The 17,516-nt window shown below is 39.4% G+C and overlaps 1 protein-coding gene across 12 annotated transcripts in view; it reads right to left on the bottom strand.

Moving 5' to 3' along the window:
- Window positions 1-17,516, bottom strand: part of NR6A1 (nuclear receptor subfamily 6 group A member 1) — a 258,389-nt gene that overhangs the window by 201,360 nt on the left and 39,513 nt on the right. For 3 of the 12 annotated variants that reach the window (XM_055271123.2, XM_055271126.2, XM_055271127.2), the window contains exon 3: window positions 3,254-3,298. The exons of the other annotated variants lie outside the window; for them this stretch is intronic. In XM_055271123.2, the coding sequence (XP_055127098.1) occupies window positions 3,254-3,298 (45 nt within the window). The remainder of the gene's footprint in view (window positions 1-3,253; window positions 3,299-17,516) is intronic. 12 annotated transcript variants of the gene reach the window in all.

Raw genomic sequence — 17,516 nt, 5'->3', positions numbered from 1 at the left:
GAACAAGGTGAGAACGTCATTGTACTGGAAATCTCAGCCAGTGCAATAAGAAAAATAAATAAGTCATAAACATCAAAAAGGAAGAAGTAAACTCTCTTTATTCACAGATGTACACATAAAAAGTCCCAAGAAATTTATTTTTTAAAGTTACTAGAACTAACAAAGTTTAACAATGTCACAAGATACAAACTCAATACATAAAAATCAACTGCATTTATATATACCAGCAACAATTAGAAAATAAAATTTAAAAATAATATCATTTACTATAACATTAAAAAACAAAATACTTCAGGATAAAGAGATATAAGATCTCAACACTAAACTTTTTAAAACACTAACAAGAAAAAAGAAAGATGAGCTAAATAAGGAGAAAGATACACTGACTTCATGGATCAGAAGACTCAACATTGGCTGGGCACGGTGACACATGCCCGTAATCCCAGCACTTTGGGAGGCCAAGGCGGGCGGATCACAAGGTCAAGAGATCGACACCATCCTGACCAACATGGTAAAACCCCATCTCTGCTAAAAATACAAAAATTATCTTGGCGTGGTGGCGCACACCTGTAGTCCCAGCTACTCGGGAGGCTGAGGCAGGAGAATCGCTTGAACTCAGGAGGCACAGGTTGCAGTGAGCTGAGACCATGCCACTGCACTCCAGCCTGGCAACAGAGTGAGACTCCGTCACAGAAAAAAAAAAAAAAAAAAAAAAAGACTCAAGACTCAATATTATTGACTGGGTATGGTGGCTCACACCTGTAAACTCAGTGCTTTGGGAGGCTGAGGTGAAAGGGTAGCTTGTGGCCCTAAGTTTAAGACCAGCCTGGACAACATAGTGAGACCCCGTCTCTACAAAAATATATATATATTTTTAGAAAATTGGCCGGGTGTAGTGGTGAGTACCTGTAATCCCAGCTACTCTGGTGGCTAGGCCAAGAGAATGCCTTGAGACCAGGAGTTTGAGGCTGCAGTGAGCTACGGATTGCACCACTGTTACCCAGCCTCAGTAACAGAGTGAAACCTAGTCTCTAAAAAACAAAATAAAATTTTAAAAAATTTAAAAGAGACTCAATATTATTAAGTTGACCACTCTTCCCAAATGGATAGAGTCAATACAATTCAATCAAAATCTCAGCACGTTTTGTTAAAAAAAGAAAAAAGAAAGTTGATAAGCTAATTCTGAAATTTATATGGAAGTGGGGGGAAAAAACACTACAATAGCCAAATAATCAAAACAACTTTGAAAAAGAAGGATGGAGTTGGAGGACTACTTCTATCTGATTTCAAGATCTATTATAAAGTTATAGTAATCAAGACACTATGGTATTGGTAAAAAGATTAATAGAAGAGAATACAGGGTCTATAAATAGACCCACAATTATTTTTCAGCAAGAGCATCAAAATGTTCAACAGCTAGGTGCAGTGGCTCATGCCTAAAATCCCAGCACTTTGGGAGGCAGAGGCAGGAGGATTACTGGAGGCCAGGAGTTCGAGACCAGCCTGACTAACACAGTGAAACCCTGTCTCTACCAAAAATTTAAAAATTAGCCTGGCATGGTGGTTGCGCACCTGTGGTCCCAGCTACTTGGGAGGCTGAGGCAGGAGGATTGCTTGGGCCCCAGGAAGAGGAGGCTGCAGTGGGCCATGGTCATGCTACTGTACTCCAGCCTGGGCAGGCTGTCTCAAAAAAATAAAATGTAATGAAGAAAGCCTTTTCAACAAATGGTGCCAAACAAATGAATATTCATCTTAAAAAGACTTTGATTCCTACCTCATAATACAGAAAAAACAAATTTGAGATCGATTATAGACATAGACGTAAAAGTTAAAATAATACTGTTTCTAGTAGAAAACATAGCATATCTCTGCAATCTCAGGTTAGGCCAAGATTTGTAGAGAGGGCACAGAAAATGTTAATCATAAATTAATAAATTGGACTTCATAAAAATTTTAAAAGTTCTGTTCCTCACAAAACATGTTAAAAAGTAAAAAGGAGCCATAGACTAGGAGAAAATATTTACAACACATATCTGACGGACTTACATGTTATATGTAGAATAACAAACACCCACCACTCAACAGTTGAACAAAACACATGAATTTCTTTTTTTTGAGACCAAGTCCCATTCTGTCATCCAGGCTGCAGTGCAGTGGTGCAATCTTGGCTCACTGCAACCTCCACCTTTCAGGTTCAAGCAATTCTCGTGCCACAGCCTCCCGAGTAGCTGGGATTACAGGCAGGCACCAACACACCCAGCTAATTTTTGTATTTTTAGTAGAGACGGGGTTTCGCCATGTTGCCTTGCCCACACTGGTCTCAAACTCCTGGGCTCAAGCAATCCACCTGCCTTGGCCTCTCAAAGTGCTGGTATTACAGGCGTGAGCCACTGCACTCAGCCACATGAATTTACCACAAGATTTGAACACTTTTGAGAGATGACACATGAATGACCAATAAGTACATGAAAACGTGACCAATATTATTAGTCATCAAGAAATGCAAGTTTAAACCACATCAATCCTATTACAATGCTGACTAGATTGACTAAAATTTTAAAAACTAGCAATAACAAATGCTTGCAAAGATGTGGCACTGAAACTCATATAACTACTGGAACTAAGATGTACAAACATTTGGGAAATCTGTTTGGAAATTTCATAAAAAGTTTAACACATACCATATGACCCAGTAATTCCTAGATGTATGACTAAGAGAAATAAAAACACAGGTCCATAAAAACCTTACACAAGAAATTTTATAGCTGCTTTATTCATAATAACCAAAAATTAGATGCAGCCCAGGTATCAACAGGTAAATTAACTATGGTACAGTCAAAGGAATACTCCTCAACAACAAAAAGAAATGAACTACTAACACCAGCAACACACAGATGAGTCTCAAACATCATGCTGAAACAAGCACGAAAGAGCACATATTGTATGACTGTATATACGTGACATTTTAGAAAACAGGCAAAACTAATCTATCATGCTGGAAACCAGAAGTTATTGCTTTTTGGGGTAGAGTAATGGGATGGACTGGGAAAAGTAAAAGGGAATTTTCTGAAGGGATGGAAATGTTCTGTATCTTGATAGAATGTGGATTACTAGGGTGCACACATTTATAAAAATGCTTAAACTTAACACTTTAGATCTGTGCACTTCATTGTATGTAAGTCACGCCTCAATTTTAAAAAGATAAAAAGGACATGGGCTTTGGGATCACACAGGGTTCATCTCTGCCACTTACCAGCTGTGTGACCTTGGCCAAGTGTTAAACTGTCAGTTTCCTCATCTGTAAAACGGGGAGAACAAGAGTTGAGAATAACCTTGTAGAGCTGCCAGGAAGAGTAAATGAGATAAATGTTTTAAAGTCATTAACGTACAGTAAATGCTCATCAAATATTAACAAAAAGAAATAAGAAACCTTTTGTCTTGTATTTCCACAAAAGAGAAACATGCAGGACTAGAGCAGCTAACTGCTGGGCAATTCACGTATATTATCTCATTTATTTTTTAAAACAACATTTAACAAGAATTACTACTGTTTCAAAGATGAACAAACTGAGCTTCACAGGTTGCCTATGCTCTCAGCAAGAAAGCAGGAAGGCCAGGATGCAAACTTTCACTCATGTTTTTTCCATTGTACCATGCACCCATGCATTTCATTAGGGTCGCTTTCAGCAGGTATCCCTGCAACTGTCAGGATAGCCCAATTTATATGAGAAGCTCCCTCCATTATCAATAGTGCTGGCTCAAGCCTCAAGCTTGACACTGAAAAAGAGGCAAATTCTGATGGCTTTACTAGTGAATGGAAGCAGGGTTGCAAGTAGAAGCCTGAAAATGCTGTAGAAGTCTTTTACTTTATTCTCAGACTTCAAAGATGGTTCCTGCTACTTGAGGACTCTCATTCCTCCTTCCTTAGAACAATTTCAAGATAAGAGAATTCTGAATGTAAAATCTGTGCTTTAAGTGGAAGCTAGAACCTATGTGACTCGATTTGGCAGAATAGCCATGGAAATTTGGCAGCTAAAATGAGAGAGAATTTTTTAAATGCATGTCTTTTTTCTTAATAATGTAATGTTTTAAAACCAGAAAACTCAAGAGATAATGAAAGATACCCTGTAATCTCACTTTCCCAAAAACACCACTATTAACATTGTATCACCTTCCAGACTAAAAATTTGCCTTCTCCTTAAGTCTACAGCATCCTACTGCATGAATAACCACAATCCATTTATCGAGTCCCCTATTAAACTTAAATTGTTACCTTTTTTTTTTTTTTTTTTTTTAAAAAAGACAGGGTCTCGTTCTGCTGCCCAGGCTGGAGTACAGTGGCGCAATCTTGGCTCACTGCAGCCTCCACCTCCTGGGCTCAAGTGATCCTCCCACCTCAGCATCCCCAGTAGCTGGGATGACAGGCATGCAGCAGCACGCCTGGTTATCCAATTTTTTTTTACTATTATAAATGCTAAAAGAAGCATCTGTAAACATACATTTTTCATAACTGTCAAGTATTTAGGATAAATTCCTAGACGTATGAATTGTTCAATCTAAATTTTCTTTTGTGGGGGGGAGGGCGGAGACACGGTCTCACTCTGTTGCCCAGGCTGGAGTGCAGTGGTGTGATCACAACTCACTGTAGCCTTGACCTCCCAGGGCCAAGTGATCCTTCCAAGTAGCTGGGACTATAGACACGTGCCACCACACCCAGCTAATTTCTGTGTATTTTGTAGAGATGAGGTTTTGCCACATTGCCCAGGCTGGTCTCAAACATCTGAGCTCAAGGGATCCATAAAGTGCTGGGATGACAGGAGTGAGCTACCTCGCCTGGCCTGTAATTTTAAATTTTATATTTTTAAATTTTAAACTGCCAAGTCTGCAAAATTAACCTGCACATTATCAGTTTTGATAGATATTAGATTACATTTTTAAGAGTTCCCATTTTCCTACACTCTCATCATCCCTAAAAATTATTTAATGTAGGAGCTGAAAACTCAAATACCTACAGAAGACTAGCAGGAAACATAAATGGGTAAAGGAGGCCACCAAGGTTCTGTGAAAACCTGAGAGTATATGCTAATTTAAAGAAGGCAGCGGGCTGAGCACAGTGGCTCACACCTGTAATCTCAGCACTCTGGGAAGCCAAGATGCGCGGACTGCTTGAGTCCAGGAGTTGGAGACCAGCCTGAGCAACCTGGTGAAATCCCAACTCTACAAAAAAACACAAAAATTAGCCCACCGCGGTAATGCGCACCTATAGTCCCAGCTACTCGGGAGACTGAGATGGGAAGAACTGCTTGAGTCCAGGAGGTCGAGGCTGCAGTGAGCCACGATCGCACCATTGCACTCCAGCCTGGGTGGCAAAGCAAGACCATGTGTCCAATCCATATAAAGAAGGCAGCCACTACTCTGTTCCAGCCAACAGATGCCATATAAAAATCTGAGCTCAATGTTAGATATTACAATTTATCAAGAAAGCCAGAAATCCAAAGTTTGAAACTCTTGAACGTTTTTGGGTTTTTTTGAAATGGAGTTTTGCTCGTCACCCAGGCTAGAGTGCAATGACACAATCTCGGCTCACTGTGGCCTCCACCTCCAGGGTTCAAGCAATTCTCCTGCCTCCATCAGCCTCCCAAGTAGCCGGGATTACAAGCATGCGCCACCACACCCAGGTAATTTTGTATTTTTAGTAGAGACGGGATTTCACCATGTTGGCCAGGCTGGTCTCGAACTCCTGACCTCAGGTGATCCACCCGCCTCAGCCTCCCAAAGTGCTGGGATTACAGGCATGAGCCACCACGCCCAGCCATCTTGAACATTTTAAATGTTGACAACTAACATGATTTTATTTAAACATCCTGGAAGTCAAACAAAATACATCTATAAGCCAGACTACACTTAGGACATGGAATTTTGTACTAACAGATGAAAAAGATCTTTAACACTATATTTTCACTTTGAATCTTATTCTGCAGTTTTGATTTTCTTATGCTTACCAACAAGGCACATTCAATTTTGGTTCACAATGACTGTCAGCTCCCTTCAAAGAGGGAGGCTTATCTTTTCTTTCAGATCATATCTATGACAAATACTGGACCAAAATAAAACAAAAACAAAGTAGCTTCAGGTAAAGAGGCAAAGAGTGGTCCTGGTTGACCAAAGAGTACCCAGAAAGGGCCTCAGTTAGAACTGAGTTATTATAGTCTCAGCATGCTTAGAATATGTGAGATATTTAGAAAAAAATGTTAATTTGTAAAACAATGTACAACTTTGAGGACAGTGGCTTTAATCTAGGGTATCCCCCCACTACTGATACGTTTGCCTAACACAGAAGGTTTTCTCTTTGGCAAGAGATCAAAAAAGGAAGAGAAGAATTCCCATGTATTCCCTTGTTATCAAGTACTGAATTTAAGCAACCCCTTTCAGCTTTTTAATAAAATAAAACAAATGTTTATTAAAAGTCTTTGTCTCATCTGAAAATGTTACTGCAATATTGTTCCCATGGAAAGAACAACTGCAGAACCTAACTAGACTCAGAACTTCTCATTTCTTCTTAGTCATTCATCAAAATCTCCAGACTTAGATATTCAAGCAATCCCTTCACCCACCGAGATAGTGGCAGACATCCATGACTATTCAAGGACCCAACAACCGCCTTTGAATGCAACTATCTTTTCATCAACTGTAAACAAGTGCTAAACTCTCGGCTCCATAGGGAGTCCCTACCAAGTCAGTATAAACTCAAATAGGGGCAGAGGTCAAGGGGATGAGAGTTCACCCTAAGCTTTGGATCTCATACCACCCCTACCCTGATCAAAAGAATCCTTATCAGAAGGGAACTCCTCAGCAAAAGACCACACTCAGAAGGCTTGATCTAGCAGCAGTGCCACAGAATCAACTGAAGCTTTGGAAGCAGGCACTCGGAACTGTTACGAATGTGACATAGCAAAATCAACAACGTTGTAGAGAAAAAGGGACATAAAGGGAGGAAACAAGGGAGATTTGTGAACTATCTTAAGTTGCTTCAGGAAAGAACTTACTTGAAAAATAGTGGAATAATCCTGAATCTGAGCCACAGAAGACATCTCGGGAACCTATTCCACAATGAATCATTCTACTTTGTGTCCAAAACCACCCTAATACATGCAGAAGAGGCCCAGATGACACTTCAAAAATAGTCTTCATTCTTTTACACAAAAAGCCTGATTATATATAAATCATTACACTGCCTTAAAGTCTTCCACCATTAGCATTTCAAATTTGTCACAATCAAGAGAGCTAGAGACAGGATAGAAATTAATTATTTAATAAAGCAGGGGCTCTGAAGTCTCAGATACTTCACTAGGTACTTTGGGGTGAGTCATTTAATCTCTTCAGGCCTCATAGTTCTCATCTGTAAGATGGGGATTGTATCTTTTTAAACAAGTCTTATGAATGCTTAATAAAAAATGCATGTGAAACATTCTGTGCATAGTAAATATTAGCTATCCTTACTATTATGTGGTAAAAGCCACATCATATTTTGTCTGCCTTCCTGATTAAACCAGAGTCCTTTCTGGGCAAGAACTATGTCTCAGCTTGGCACCCAAAGTAGAGAGGGAGAAAAGAACAATAACTGCATTAAATGAACTAGGTATTACCAAGTCAAACTTAAAATCAGATCATTTTATATGCTATAATCCTTCTCACACTTACTGAATATATGCAAAGTGCCTGGCACACAAGGAATACCCAGTAAATGGTAATTTCCTTTTCTTCCTTCATCTGTAACATTCAGTCTTAAGTTCACTCTCTGCAGACATTTGGGCTTATGTGAACTACTTTCTGAGACCAAAAATTGTGACACATAGTTTGACAACTAGGAATAAATCCATTAGGACATGTGACAGAATACTGGAATTTTAGGGTACTCTAGCTGAGATGTACATTTCTCTTTTGTAGCTGGAAGAATCCACAAAAAAATCTCTTTGGGATCCCAAGACACATGATAGTTGAATGCAAAGCCAGAGCAAATTCGTGGTGTCAGGCTTTCTTTTTATCTTGCCTATTTTTTATCTTGTTTTTTTTTCATCTTGCCTGTTCATCCCACCAACACATGTAGAACTCTCCTTGGTGGGCATCTACCAATATGGCAAGATACACCAAAATTTAACTTACTTTTTTTCTGAGACAGGATCTCACTCCTGACACCCAAGCTAGAATACAGTGGTGCAATCTCTTGGTTCACTGCAGCCTCAACTTCCAGGGCCTCAGGTGATCCTCCCACCTCAGCCTCCCAAGTAACTGGGCCTACAGGTACATGCCTAGAGTCGGGGTTTCATCACGTTGTCCAGGCTGGTCTCGAACTCCTAGGCTCAAAATAATCTGTCCACCTCGGCCTCCCAAAGTGCTAGGATTACAGGTGTGACCCACCACACCCAGCACTTAACTTTCAAGTCTCTTTTAAAATACTCATATAAATATATATACATACACACTATATTACATATAGTGACATATACATTAATACATACTACTTATTATACACATTATGTATATGCTATATCATTTATATAGGTCCTTGATCATTAGAATATACTTTATTTTTTAAAGTCTGAGTAAACAGGAATCCATGGTAATAGTCAGATTTTAAATTCTACAAACTTTTTCTTCAGTATGCTTTCTGTAAGACCTTGCTATTGACCAAAAAGAAAGTGTGTAATTCGAGTATCTGTTTTAAATAAGCAGAAGGTTAACTTGTTCGGTCTCCTAAGAGGTTTAATGTGTTGGCAGATGGTCATTTGGGAGGTTACCTGCTACTGGCTGGGGGAAGAGGACCAAAACACTCTAACAGTCACCGAGATGGTAAAGAAGTCCCGACCAAAACAGTCAGCAGCATATGAGCTCTTCTATTCCTGTGACTGAACTATTTAATTGAGTCTATGGTCATACACTCTGAACACGCCCAATCTCATCTGAACTATTTACTTGAAGCAGTAACTTACACCTGCTAACACCTTTGTGTCATTAAGAAACACAGGCTAGCTTAATTGAATAAAACACAGTTTCAACAGCCCATTAGTGCAGAAAGACTGAGAATTTCAACATTATACTACATAGCCTAGAACAGTATACACTTAATAGTATTTACCATTTGTCAAGCACTATTCCGAACTTTAAATATATTACACTTCACTTAATCCTCACAGCAACCCAATAAAATGGAAATACATTTTACTTTCCTCATTTCATAGATGAGAAAAGGAAGGCAGAGAGTTTAAGTAATTTAACCAAGATTACCGTGAAGCCAAGTTGAATCCAAGCAATCTTGAGCCAGAGTCTATGTTCTTAATTATGAGAGCAGTTTTGGCTTGCATAAAAAAACTAAAGCACTCATTCAAAATGCAGACAAAACATTTATACACAAACGTGTTCACTGTGGCACTATTTATGATGCAGAAAAAACTGAAAATCTAAATGCTCAACAATAGGAGGATGGTTAAATAAATCACGATAAAGCTATTTACTTATGAAATATCTTTCCATTAAAAACATTTATGAAAATCGTTTCATGACTTGGGACAATGTTCCCAATGTAATACAGAGTGGGGGAAAACAAACAGGATACAAAAATTGCATATATAGTATAGATTCCTAATTATGTAAAAGATGAGCTCGGACACAACCTGGAAGGACATACTCTCAAACGTGAAGCAATGGTTATTTCTAGGTGGTGGGATTAGAGATGCTTCTATTTTCTTTTAGTGTTTTCCATAATGAACCATACATTATTCTACTACCAGTTTAAACAAAAACAATGTTTTTTTCTTTTAATCAAGCTACACCAAGATCCTCAACCAGCTGGTTAAAAAAAAAAGAAAAAAAAAAAAACCACAGCTAAAAAGCTTCTAATATGTCTAACTTCGAGCAGTTACTTTCCTTGGGATTATATCCTTTGAACATCAGACAACATAGCACATCCAAAAAAAAGAAAAAAATTCAATCTTCAACTTTGGCAACTGAATTAAAATAGGTACTTTCAATTTTGGTCAGTGTTTACTCTCAATGTGATTACTTGTAGGATTATGTTACAAGAGGAGAATTGGACTTCATTATATGTGAGCCAAAAATTCAGGAACAGTGTTTCTGAAATAGATAATAAGAGACAAAAAGTTTGGCCAGGAAGAACAGCTGTTGCTAATCCAACTATTTACCCTTTGACCCTCTATCTGGCCAGTAACTGAACACTATCAACTGTTTCCCTTTATTATGTGCTGTTTACAATCCCTGAGAGGCATGAAAGGAATTAATAATTTAGACTAGAAAGCTGACAGCCTTTATTGGGAAGCCCCTTGTCTATGGGGCAGAAATCAGAGCAAGTAGCTGTCCCGAAGTCACAGGTCACTTTACTGTTCCTGTTTTATAGCCTAATTGGCCCCCAAACATAAATCAATTATTTCTCCTGTTTTAAGCAACAATGACTTCTATTCTCTAACTTCCCTTGTATCAAGTCGGTCCTTGTTCTCTTGAGTTTTACAACTACACGGTAAACACGATAGCCGAGGAAAAAACTCGGGGAGCAGGGCAGACTGGGGTTATTTGGAAACAGAAGCACAGAAAGGTTATGCTGTTTTGAATTTCTCTTGACCTTTGACTGCCCTTGTCCCTAGCTTATGCTAATGGACATGGTACAGGGACATTTCTTGTAGAAATGAACTTAGCCTGAACCTGTGCCATAACATTGGACTCCAGGAAGCCCAGGAATCGTAGGAAGGCAGCCAGAGTGTGAACAGCTGCCCATATTCTGAGCATGGCTGCCCATCTGCTTTATCACACTAAAGGTATTTAAAAAAAAAAAAAAAAAAAAAAGCCAAGCCATTTAATTGGACAAAGTCAGTCTTTCCTTAACTAGCTCCCACATGACACCTGCTGTCCCAAACCTGCTGCCTACAACCACTGCCATGCACAACTGGAAATTTGCAACGAAGTATTTCCGGTTTCAAAATAAGGGAGTGTGAGCAGGCTTTCCTATCAGGAATCTGGGGAATGGGGGGCAATATTTGGGCCTCCAAATTCCAAAGATACAACACAAGGAAATCTCTAATATCCTCAAAAGTCATGCGGGGCTCGGCCTGGTAATCTCAGCACTTTGGGAGACCAAGGCAGGAGGATCACTTGAGCCCAGAAGTTCGAGACCAGCCTGGGCAGCATGGCAAAACTTCGTCTCTAGTCAGCTTAAGAGAAAAATACCAAATTTTAAAAACTTTTTAAAATACTGACAAATTCGGATCAAATTTGAGGGAATAAAAAATATTAGAGCAAAGGAGTTTGCTGGTTGTGTCATTATTTAATGATCAAAGTATAGTGTGTATGCCTTATAACAGACTTGTTGACTATAGGCTTAATGTAAACAAGAATCTTGCCAGATGTAGCTACTTAAGGGAAAAAAAAGGTTTTTAACAGAAATGAACTTTTGATTAGTTCTTACATTTTTATGGTACCAATCACAGGGCAATTTCCTGAATATTGGGTGATCAAAGGCATATCATACTTGAGGAAATCAGGCCAAGTATAGCTCAGCAATTACATTCATAAACACTCAAGGTTTTTTAGTTGGGGTCATGTCAAACCCTCACATGGTTGTTAAGTAGTGACTTAACTGTGTATGTCCTTAGTGGTAGGTGAGCACCAGTCTCCATGACCAAAAATGTCCCTTAATTTCCTTTGAAAAAGCCACTAGTTCTGTGAATTGTCCTTTTCCCTCCTGCCCCTAACTGTCCTGCACCTCTAGCCTACATTAGCATATTTCTCATGTAATGTATTTTGCTGGTAAGCTCATCGGTTAGCTGCATCCTTCAGCTATACCTTTAGATTGGGGAGCAAAACCTTTAGATTGGAGGAAGTGGAGATGAAGATGGATTGATTCAGCTCACCTTCCATGATTGCTTCTGAGTGAAAAGCTACATCGGCCACATTTCAGATTTTCATTTTTGCAATGTGGGGAGGGTGGAGAGAGGTAGACTTTTTGCTTGTTTTATAAAGTGCTCTCAGTAAGGAGTGTTTGAGTTGAAGAGGCATCTGATTCGAGGCCACTCATGTTCTTAGTAACTTAAGCTTTGACCAAGAAATTCTTCACTTCTTCCCACTTCTTCACTTCTTCCCAATATACAGTAAATACATGAGCCAGTCATCCATACACTAAAGCCTAGTTGAGAAAAACCTTTGATTCAGGATGGCTGGGTTACTAACCTTGGAATGTAAGAGATCTGGTTTTGAATGTAAAATTCATAACACACAAACAAGTGTTAAAAACTTTTTGCTCTGGTCAGTTACAGGTGGATCCCAATAATCTGTTTTTGGTTTTCTGATGGAAATAACAGAACTAGGGGAAATCAAATCTGGCAGGTGTCTACAGTATTAGAAGAGGGTATAAGGGCACAGTTTAACACTAAGCTCTTTTGATATGTAAGTTCTTATACTTCCAGAAACTGTGCATTCCAGATCTACATACTAAATGCTGAATCATTTTTAAATGGGCTCTTGATTAATAGACCTGTATTTTTTAGTGCCTCCTATGTTGTCCATTTGTCTAAAATGAAAGCTCTCTTTTGCATTGTAAAACTACAATATATGTCATCTTATTTTCCCTGAGTAATTCAAGTATACTGCAATGGAAAATGTTTAGTAGATTGGGGGAAAAAACCCAAAAGTTTTACACAATTGTTTGTAGTTACATTTAGGATGGACTTACTCCTTTGGAGAAGAGTGAAATTTGTTTTTTTGCCATGTGATGAAGACCACTGTGATTTTTTTATAAAGTAGATAATACTTAAAATGGCGTAATAATTCTGTACTTGAATTTGTACTGTTAACAGCACATTTGGAAGATTTTTAAACTTTTTATTATTGTCTTATAACTAGCATTCAGTTATTATTTTGGATATTTAAGGGTTCCATTACGTTAACATTGTATTTGGACAAAGTATAACCAAATTAGCCAGTCTGTTTTCTTCCATGTTTAATCAGAAGTGAGAGATAGAAGTATTTCAAATTCAGCAGGCCAGCAAGCAATTGGCTTGAAATTCGCTTTCTTAAATATTGTGACTCTTATGCTCTCAGCTTTTTAATGACTTTATTTTTTTTCAGACAGAGTCTCGCTCTGTCACCCAGGCTGGAGTGCAGTGGCACGATCTTGGCTCACTGCAACCTCTGCCTCCCAGATTCAAGCGATTCTCCTGCCTCAGCCTCCCAAGTAGCTGAGATTACAGACACGTGCCACCATGGCCGGCTTGTTTTTTGCATTTTAGTAGAGACAGGGTTTCACTGTGTTAGCCAGGATGGTCTTGATCTCCTGACCTCATGATCTGCCCACCTCAGCCTCCCACAGTACTGGGATTACAGGTGTGAGCCACCATGCTCGGCCTAATGATTTCATTTTTATTTTTTATGTATTTATTTTTTTCTTGAGACAGAGTCTCACCCTGTCACCCAGGCTGGAGTGCAGTGGCGTGATCTCAGCTCACTGCAAGCTCTGCCTCCTGGGTTCATGCCATTCTCCTGCCTCAGCCTACCGAGTAGCTGGGACTACAGGTGCCCACCACCACACCTGGCTAATTTCTTTTTGTATTTTTAGTAGAGACGGGGTTTCACTGTGTTAGCTGGGATGGTCTTGATCTCCCAACCTCCTGATCCACCCGCCTTGGCCTCCCAAAGTGCTGGGATTACAGGCGTGAGCCACCACACCCAGCCATGACTTCATTTTTAAAGTACTGGCAGCCAGGCACGGTGGCTCACGCCTGTAATCCAAGCACTGTGGGAGGCTGAGGCAGGTGGATCATGAGGTCAGGAGTTCAAGACCAGCCTGGCCAAGATGGTGAAACCCCATCTCTACTAAAAAACACAAAAATTAGCTCGGCGCAGTGGCAGGCGCCTGTAATCCCAGCTACTCGGGAGGCTGAGGCAGGAGAATCGCTTGAACCCGGGAGGCGGAGTTTGCGGTGAGCCGAGATGGCGCCACTGCGCTCTAGCCTGGGCGACAGAGCGAGAGTCCGCCTCAAAAAAAAAAATAAATAAAATAAATAAATAAATAAATAAAGTACTTGCTCAGTCACTTGAGATAAAATGCTTGGGGTAGCTTTTCCATCCTCAAACTTAATGTTTTTACTAGTTCACACTGTTTGGAACAGTATGTGCCAATCACTAAGACTGCTTCAGAGTTTGCAATTTTGTATGTTTCACTGCCAAAGAAGGCTTAGTGTTTGTTGACTGTAGCATAAGTCAGCTTTCTGTAGCATAAGATTTGATTTTCTCACACTTACTCCACTTGTTATACATCACTGATTATTTGGGATAAACTGGACTCGTTTCAAGCAGTTTGCCTTTGTTGTTCAAATACGTGATGAGAAACTTAATACTGTAATTCGACTTGAGCCATAAAACACATTTTAATATTAGCTTGTATTATATTAAGCTTGTTTTGTGGGAAAAAAAACTTACTAAAACCTAGATAAGTCTAGATTAAGCCAGTTTAGGTGTATTTTCTATTTTAGTGATGGATCGTATCGTAAAAATAGAGATAAGTTGGGAAGATTTATTGATTATGCTGTTCTACTGAAGGAAAGGTCACGTATTTGGAAATTTAAATTTTTGGTTATTGTGTTCACATCATAGTATACAAGCATCATTTATAGTTTGGCTATGAGAACTTTTCTGGTATGTTTATGGAAAATGTACGAAAGAAACAAGTTTTGATTTTTATATTTGTAAAGTAAAAGTTTGGTTAAAATGATCACTGTTCTTTTTTTATCATTTCAATAAAAAATATTAGAAAGACAAAAAAAATACAAAAGTTAGCCAGGCATGGTGGTGTGTACATGTAGTCACAGTTACTCAAGGAAACTGAGGTGGGAGGATCACCTGAGCCCATGAGGTCAAGGCTGCAGTGAGCCATGACTGTGCCACTGCACTACAGCTTGGACAGAAAAAACCCCGTCTCAAAAAAATTAAATTAAATAAACAAAAGTCACATGGAATTAACATAGGAGATGTTATTCCTTCCCAGTCAGAATCCCCAGAATATGCAGTATAAAAAACCACAGCCAATTTAACACAACACACACAGCCCATCTCAGTCTTGATGCTTCCTATCACTTGGTAGAGCTGAACATGCTCATTTGAACCCCAAAACTGGTACAAACTGAGATAAAATTTTATTTTGTCTAATTATTATTATTATTATTATTTTTAACAGAGTCTCGCTCTTGTTGCCCAGGCTGGAGTGCAATGGCACAATCTCGGCTTACCGCAACCTCCACCTCCCGGGTTCAAGCAATTCTCCTGCCTCAGCCTCCCAAGTAGCTGGGATTACAGGCATGCACCACCACAACCCAGCTAATTTTGTATCTTTAGTAGAGACGGGGTTTCTCCATATTGGTCAGGCTGGTCTTGAACTCCTGACCTCAGGTGATCCACCTGCCTCAGCCTCCCGAAGTGCTGGGATTACAGGCGTGAGCCACCGTGCCTGGCCTAATTATTTTTAGAATAATCAGATCCTTATGTATTTCTTCAAAGAGAAAGATTAAAATGCTACTAACTTCCCAATATAGGAATTACTGAGAATATTACCCACATACACTAAGTACAATTTTTTTGGTTTGTTTTTGAGACAGGGTCTTGCTGTGTCACCTAGGCTAGAATGCAGTGGTGTGATCATGGCTCAACTGCAGCCTCCTCCTCCTTAAGCAATCCTCCCACCTCACCTTCTCAAGTAGCTGGGACCACAAGCACATGCCACCACACCTGGATAATTTTTTAATTTTCTTTGCAGAGACAGGGCTCCCTATGTTGCCCAGGCTGGTCTCAAACTCCTGATCCTGGGCTCAAATGATCCTCCCGCTTTGGCCTCCCAAAAGTGCTGGAATTACAGGCATGAGCCATCATGCCCTGCCAGTAAGTACAAGTTTTCAGTCTTTTTTTTTTTTTTTTTTTGGTGACTCCTATTCTATACTGATGTATAAAATTATGTCTCAATGTCTGTTCATTCTCATGGAATAGAGAGGTCTATAAATTGCCATATCTAGCTACAAATTTTATGCAGAAATGTTTAATGAGCTGGTATTACTTAACCCAGAAAGAAGAATTCAACAATTTTTCTGAGAATATCAAGGACCTTTCTCAGAAAATGGGCATTAGCCATTTTCAATTGCTACAAGGTGCAAAAAAAGAGAATACATTTGGGTACTAAGTGCTAAACTAGAGGTTTATAAAATGTTCTTTCAAATATTTTCTAACACACTGGTAATATACAAGAACAAGAGCTATACTTATTTATCTGTGTTTCCCCAGAGCCTAGAGAACTGGGTGTGGAGCAGAGAGAACACTCAGTGCTTAACAAACTGAGTTACCAATTATCTAGCATGTTTTATGTGTAGTTGTCTGAAAGGTTACAGGGCATCTCAATGTCCTTCCTAGTGTTCAAAAATACTTCTAAGAAAGGACCATGGCCAGGTGCGGTGGTTCGCGCCTGTAATCCTAGCACTTTGGGAGGCCAAGGCAGATAGATCACAAGGGTCAGGAATGCAAGACCAGCCTGACCAATATGGTGAAACCTCGTCTCTACTAAAACTACAAAAATCAGCCAGGCATGGTGGTGCATGCCTGTAGTCCCAGCTACTCGGGAGGCTGATGCAGAAGAATCACTTGAACCCGGGAGTCAGAGGTTGCAGTGAGCCGACATCACGCCGCTGCACTCCAGCCTGGGCAACAGAACGAGACTCCATCTCAAAAAAAGAAAGGACCATGACTCCAGAAAAATAACTGAATTTATCTTTTCCTCCCCTAAGCAAAGGCTACTCATAAGAGAATAACAGAAAACACAGATGGACCTTGAATAACACACGTTTCAACTACACAGGTCCACTTATACGCAGACTTTTTTCAATAAAAGTTACACCGAGTGTGCCTGCCTCTCCTTTCACCTCTGCCACCCAAGAGCAAGACCAACCCCTCTTCCTCCTCCTTCAGCATGAAGGCGGTGAGGATGAAGACCTTTATGATGATTCACTTTTATTAATGAAGAGTAAATATATTTTGTCTTCCTTATGACTTTCTTAACAACATGTTCTCTTCTCTAGTGTACTTTATTGTAACAATACAGAATATAATACATACAACATACAAAATTATGTTAATCTACTGATTATGCTATCGGCCAGGCTTCTAGTCAACAGTAAGTTATTAACAAAGTTTTTGAGGAGTCAAAAGTTATAAGTGGACTTTCAACTGTGCAAGGGGTTGCCATCCCTAACCCCCACATTGTTTAATGGTCAACCATAGTATATTCACCTATAGCTGCTGGTATACTGGGGCTATACTATCTAATACAAAACTGATTCTGAAATTTACAACTTTTAAAAAGACAAATATATTTCCCTAGTGTTTGATAAGCATCATGAGAACTATTTTGCCTAACAACAAGTATTAGTTGAAACATGGACATTCACACTAATAAGGAGGGCAGAGATGAATATGTG

This window comes from Symphalangus syndactylus, chromosome 3 (genome assembly GCF_028878055.3).
Source record: "Symphalangus syndactylus isolate Jambi chromosome 3, NHGRI_mSymSyn1-v2.1_pri, whole genome shotgun sequence".
NCBI classification, from domain to species: Eukaryota; Metazoa; Chordata; class Mammalia; order Primates; family Hylobatidae; genus Symphalangus; species Symphalangus syndactylus.
The sequence above is the reverse complement of the archived record's forward strand: the minus strand, read 5'-3'. Positions and strand labels throughout refer to the sequence as shown.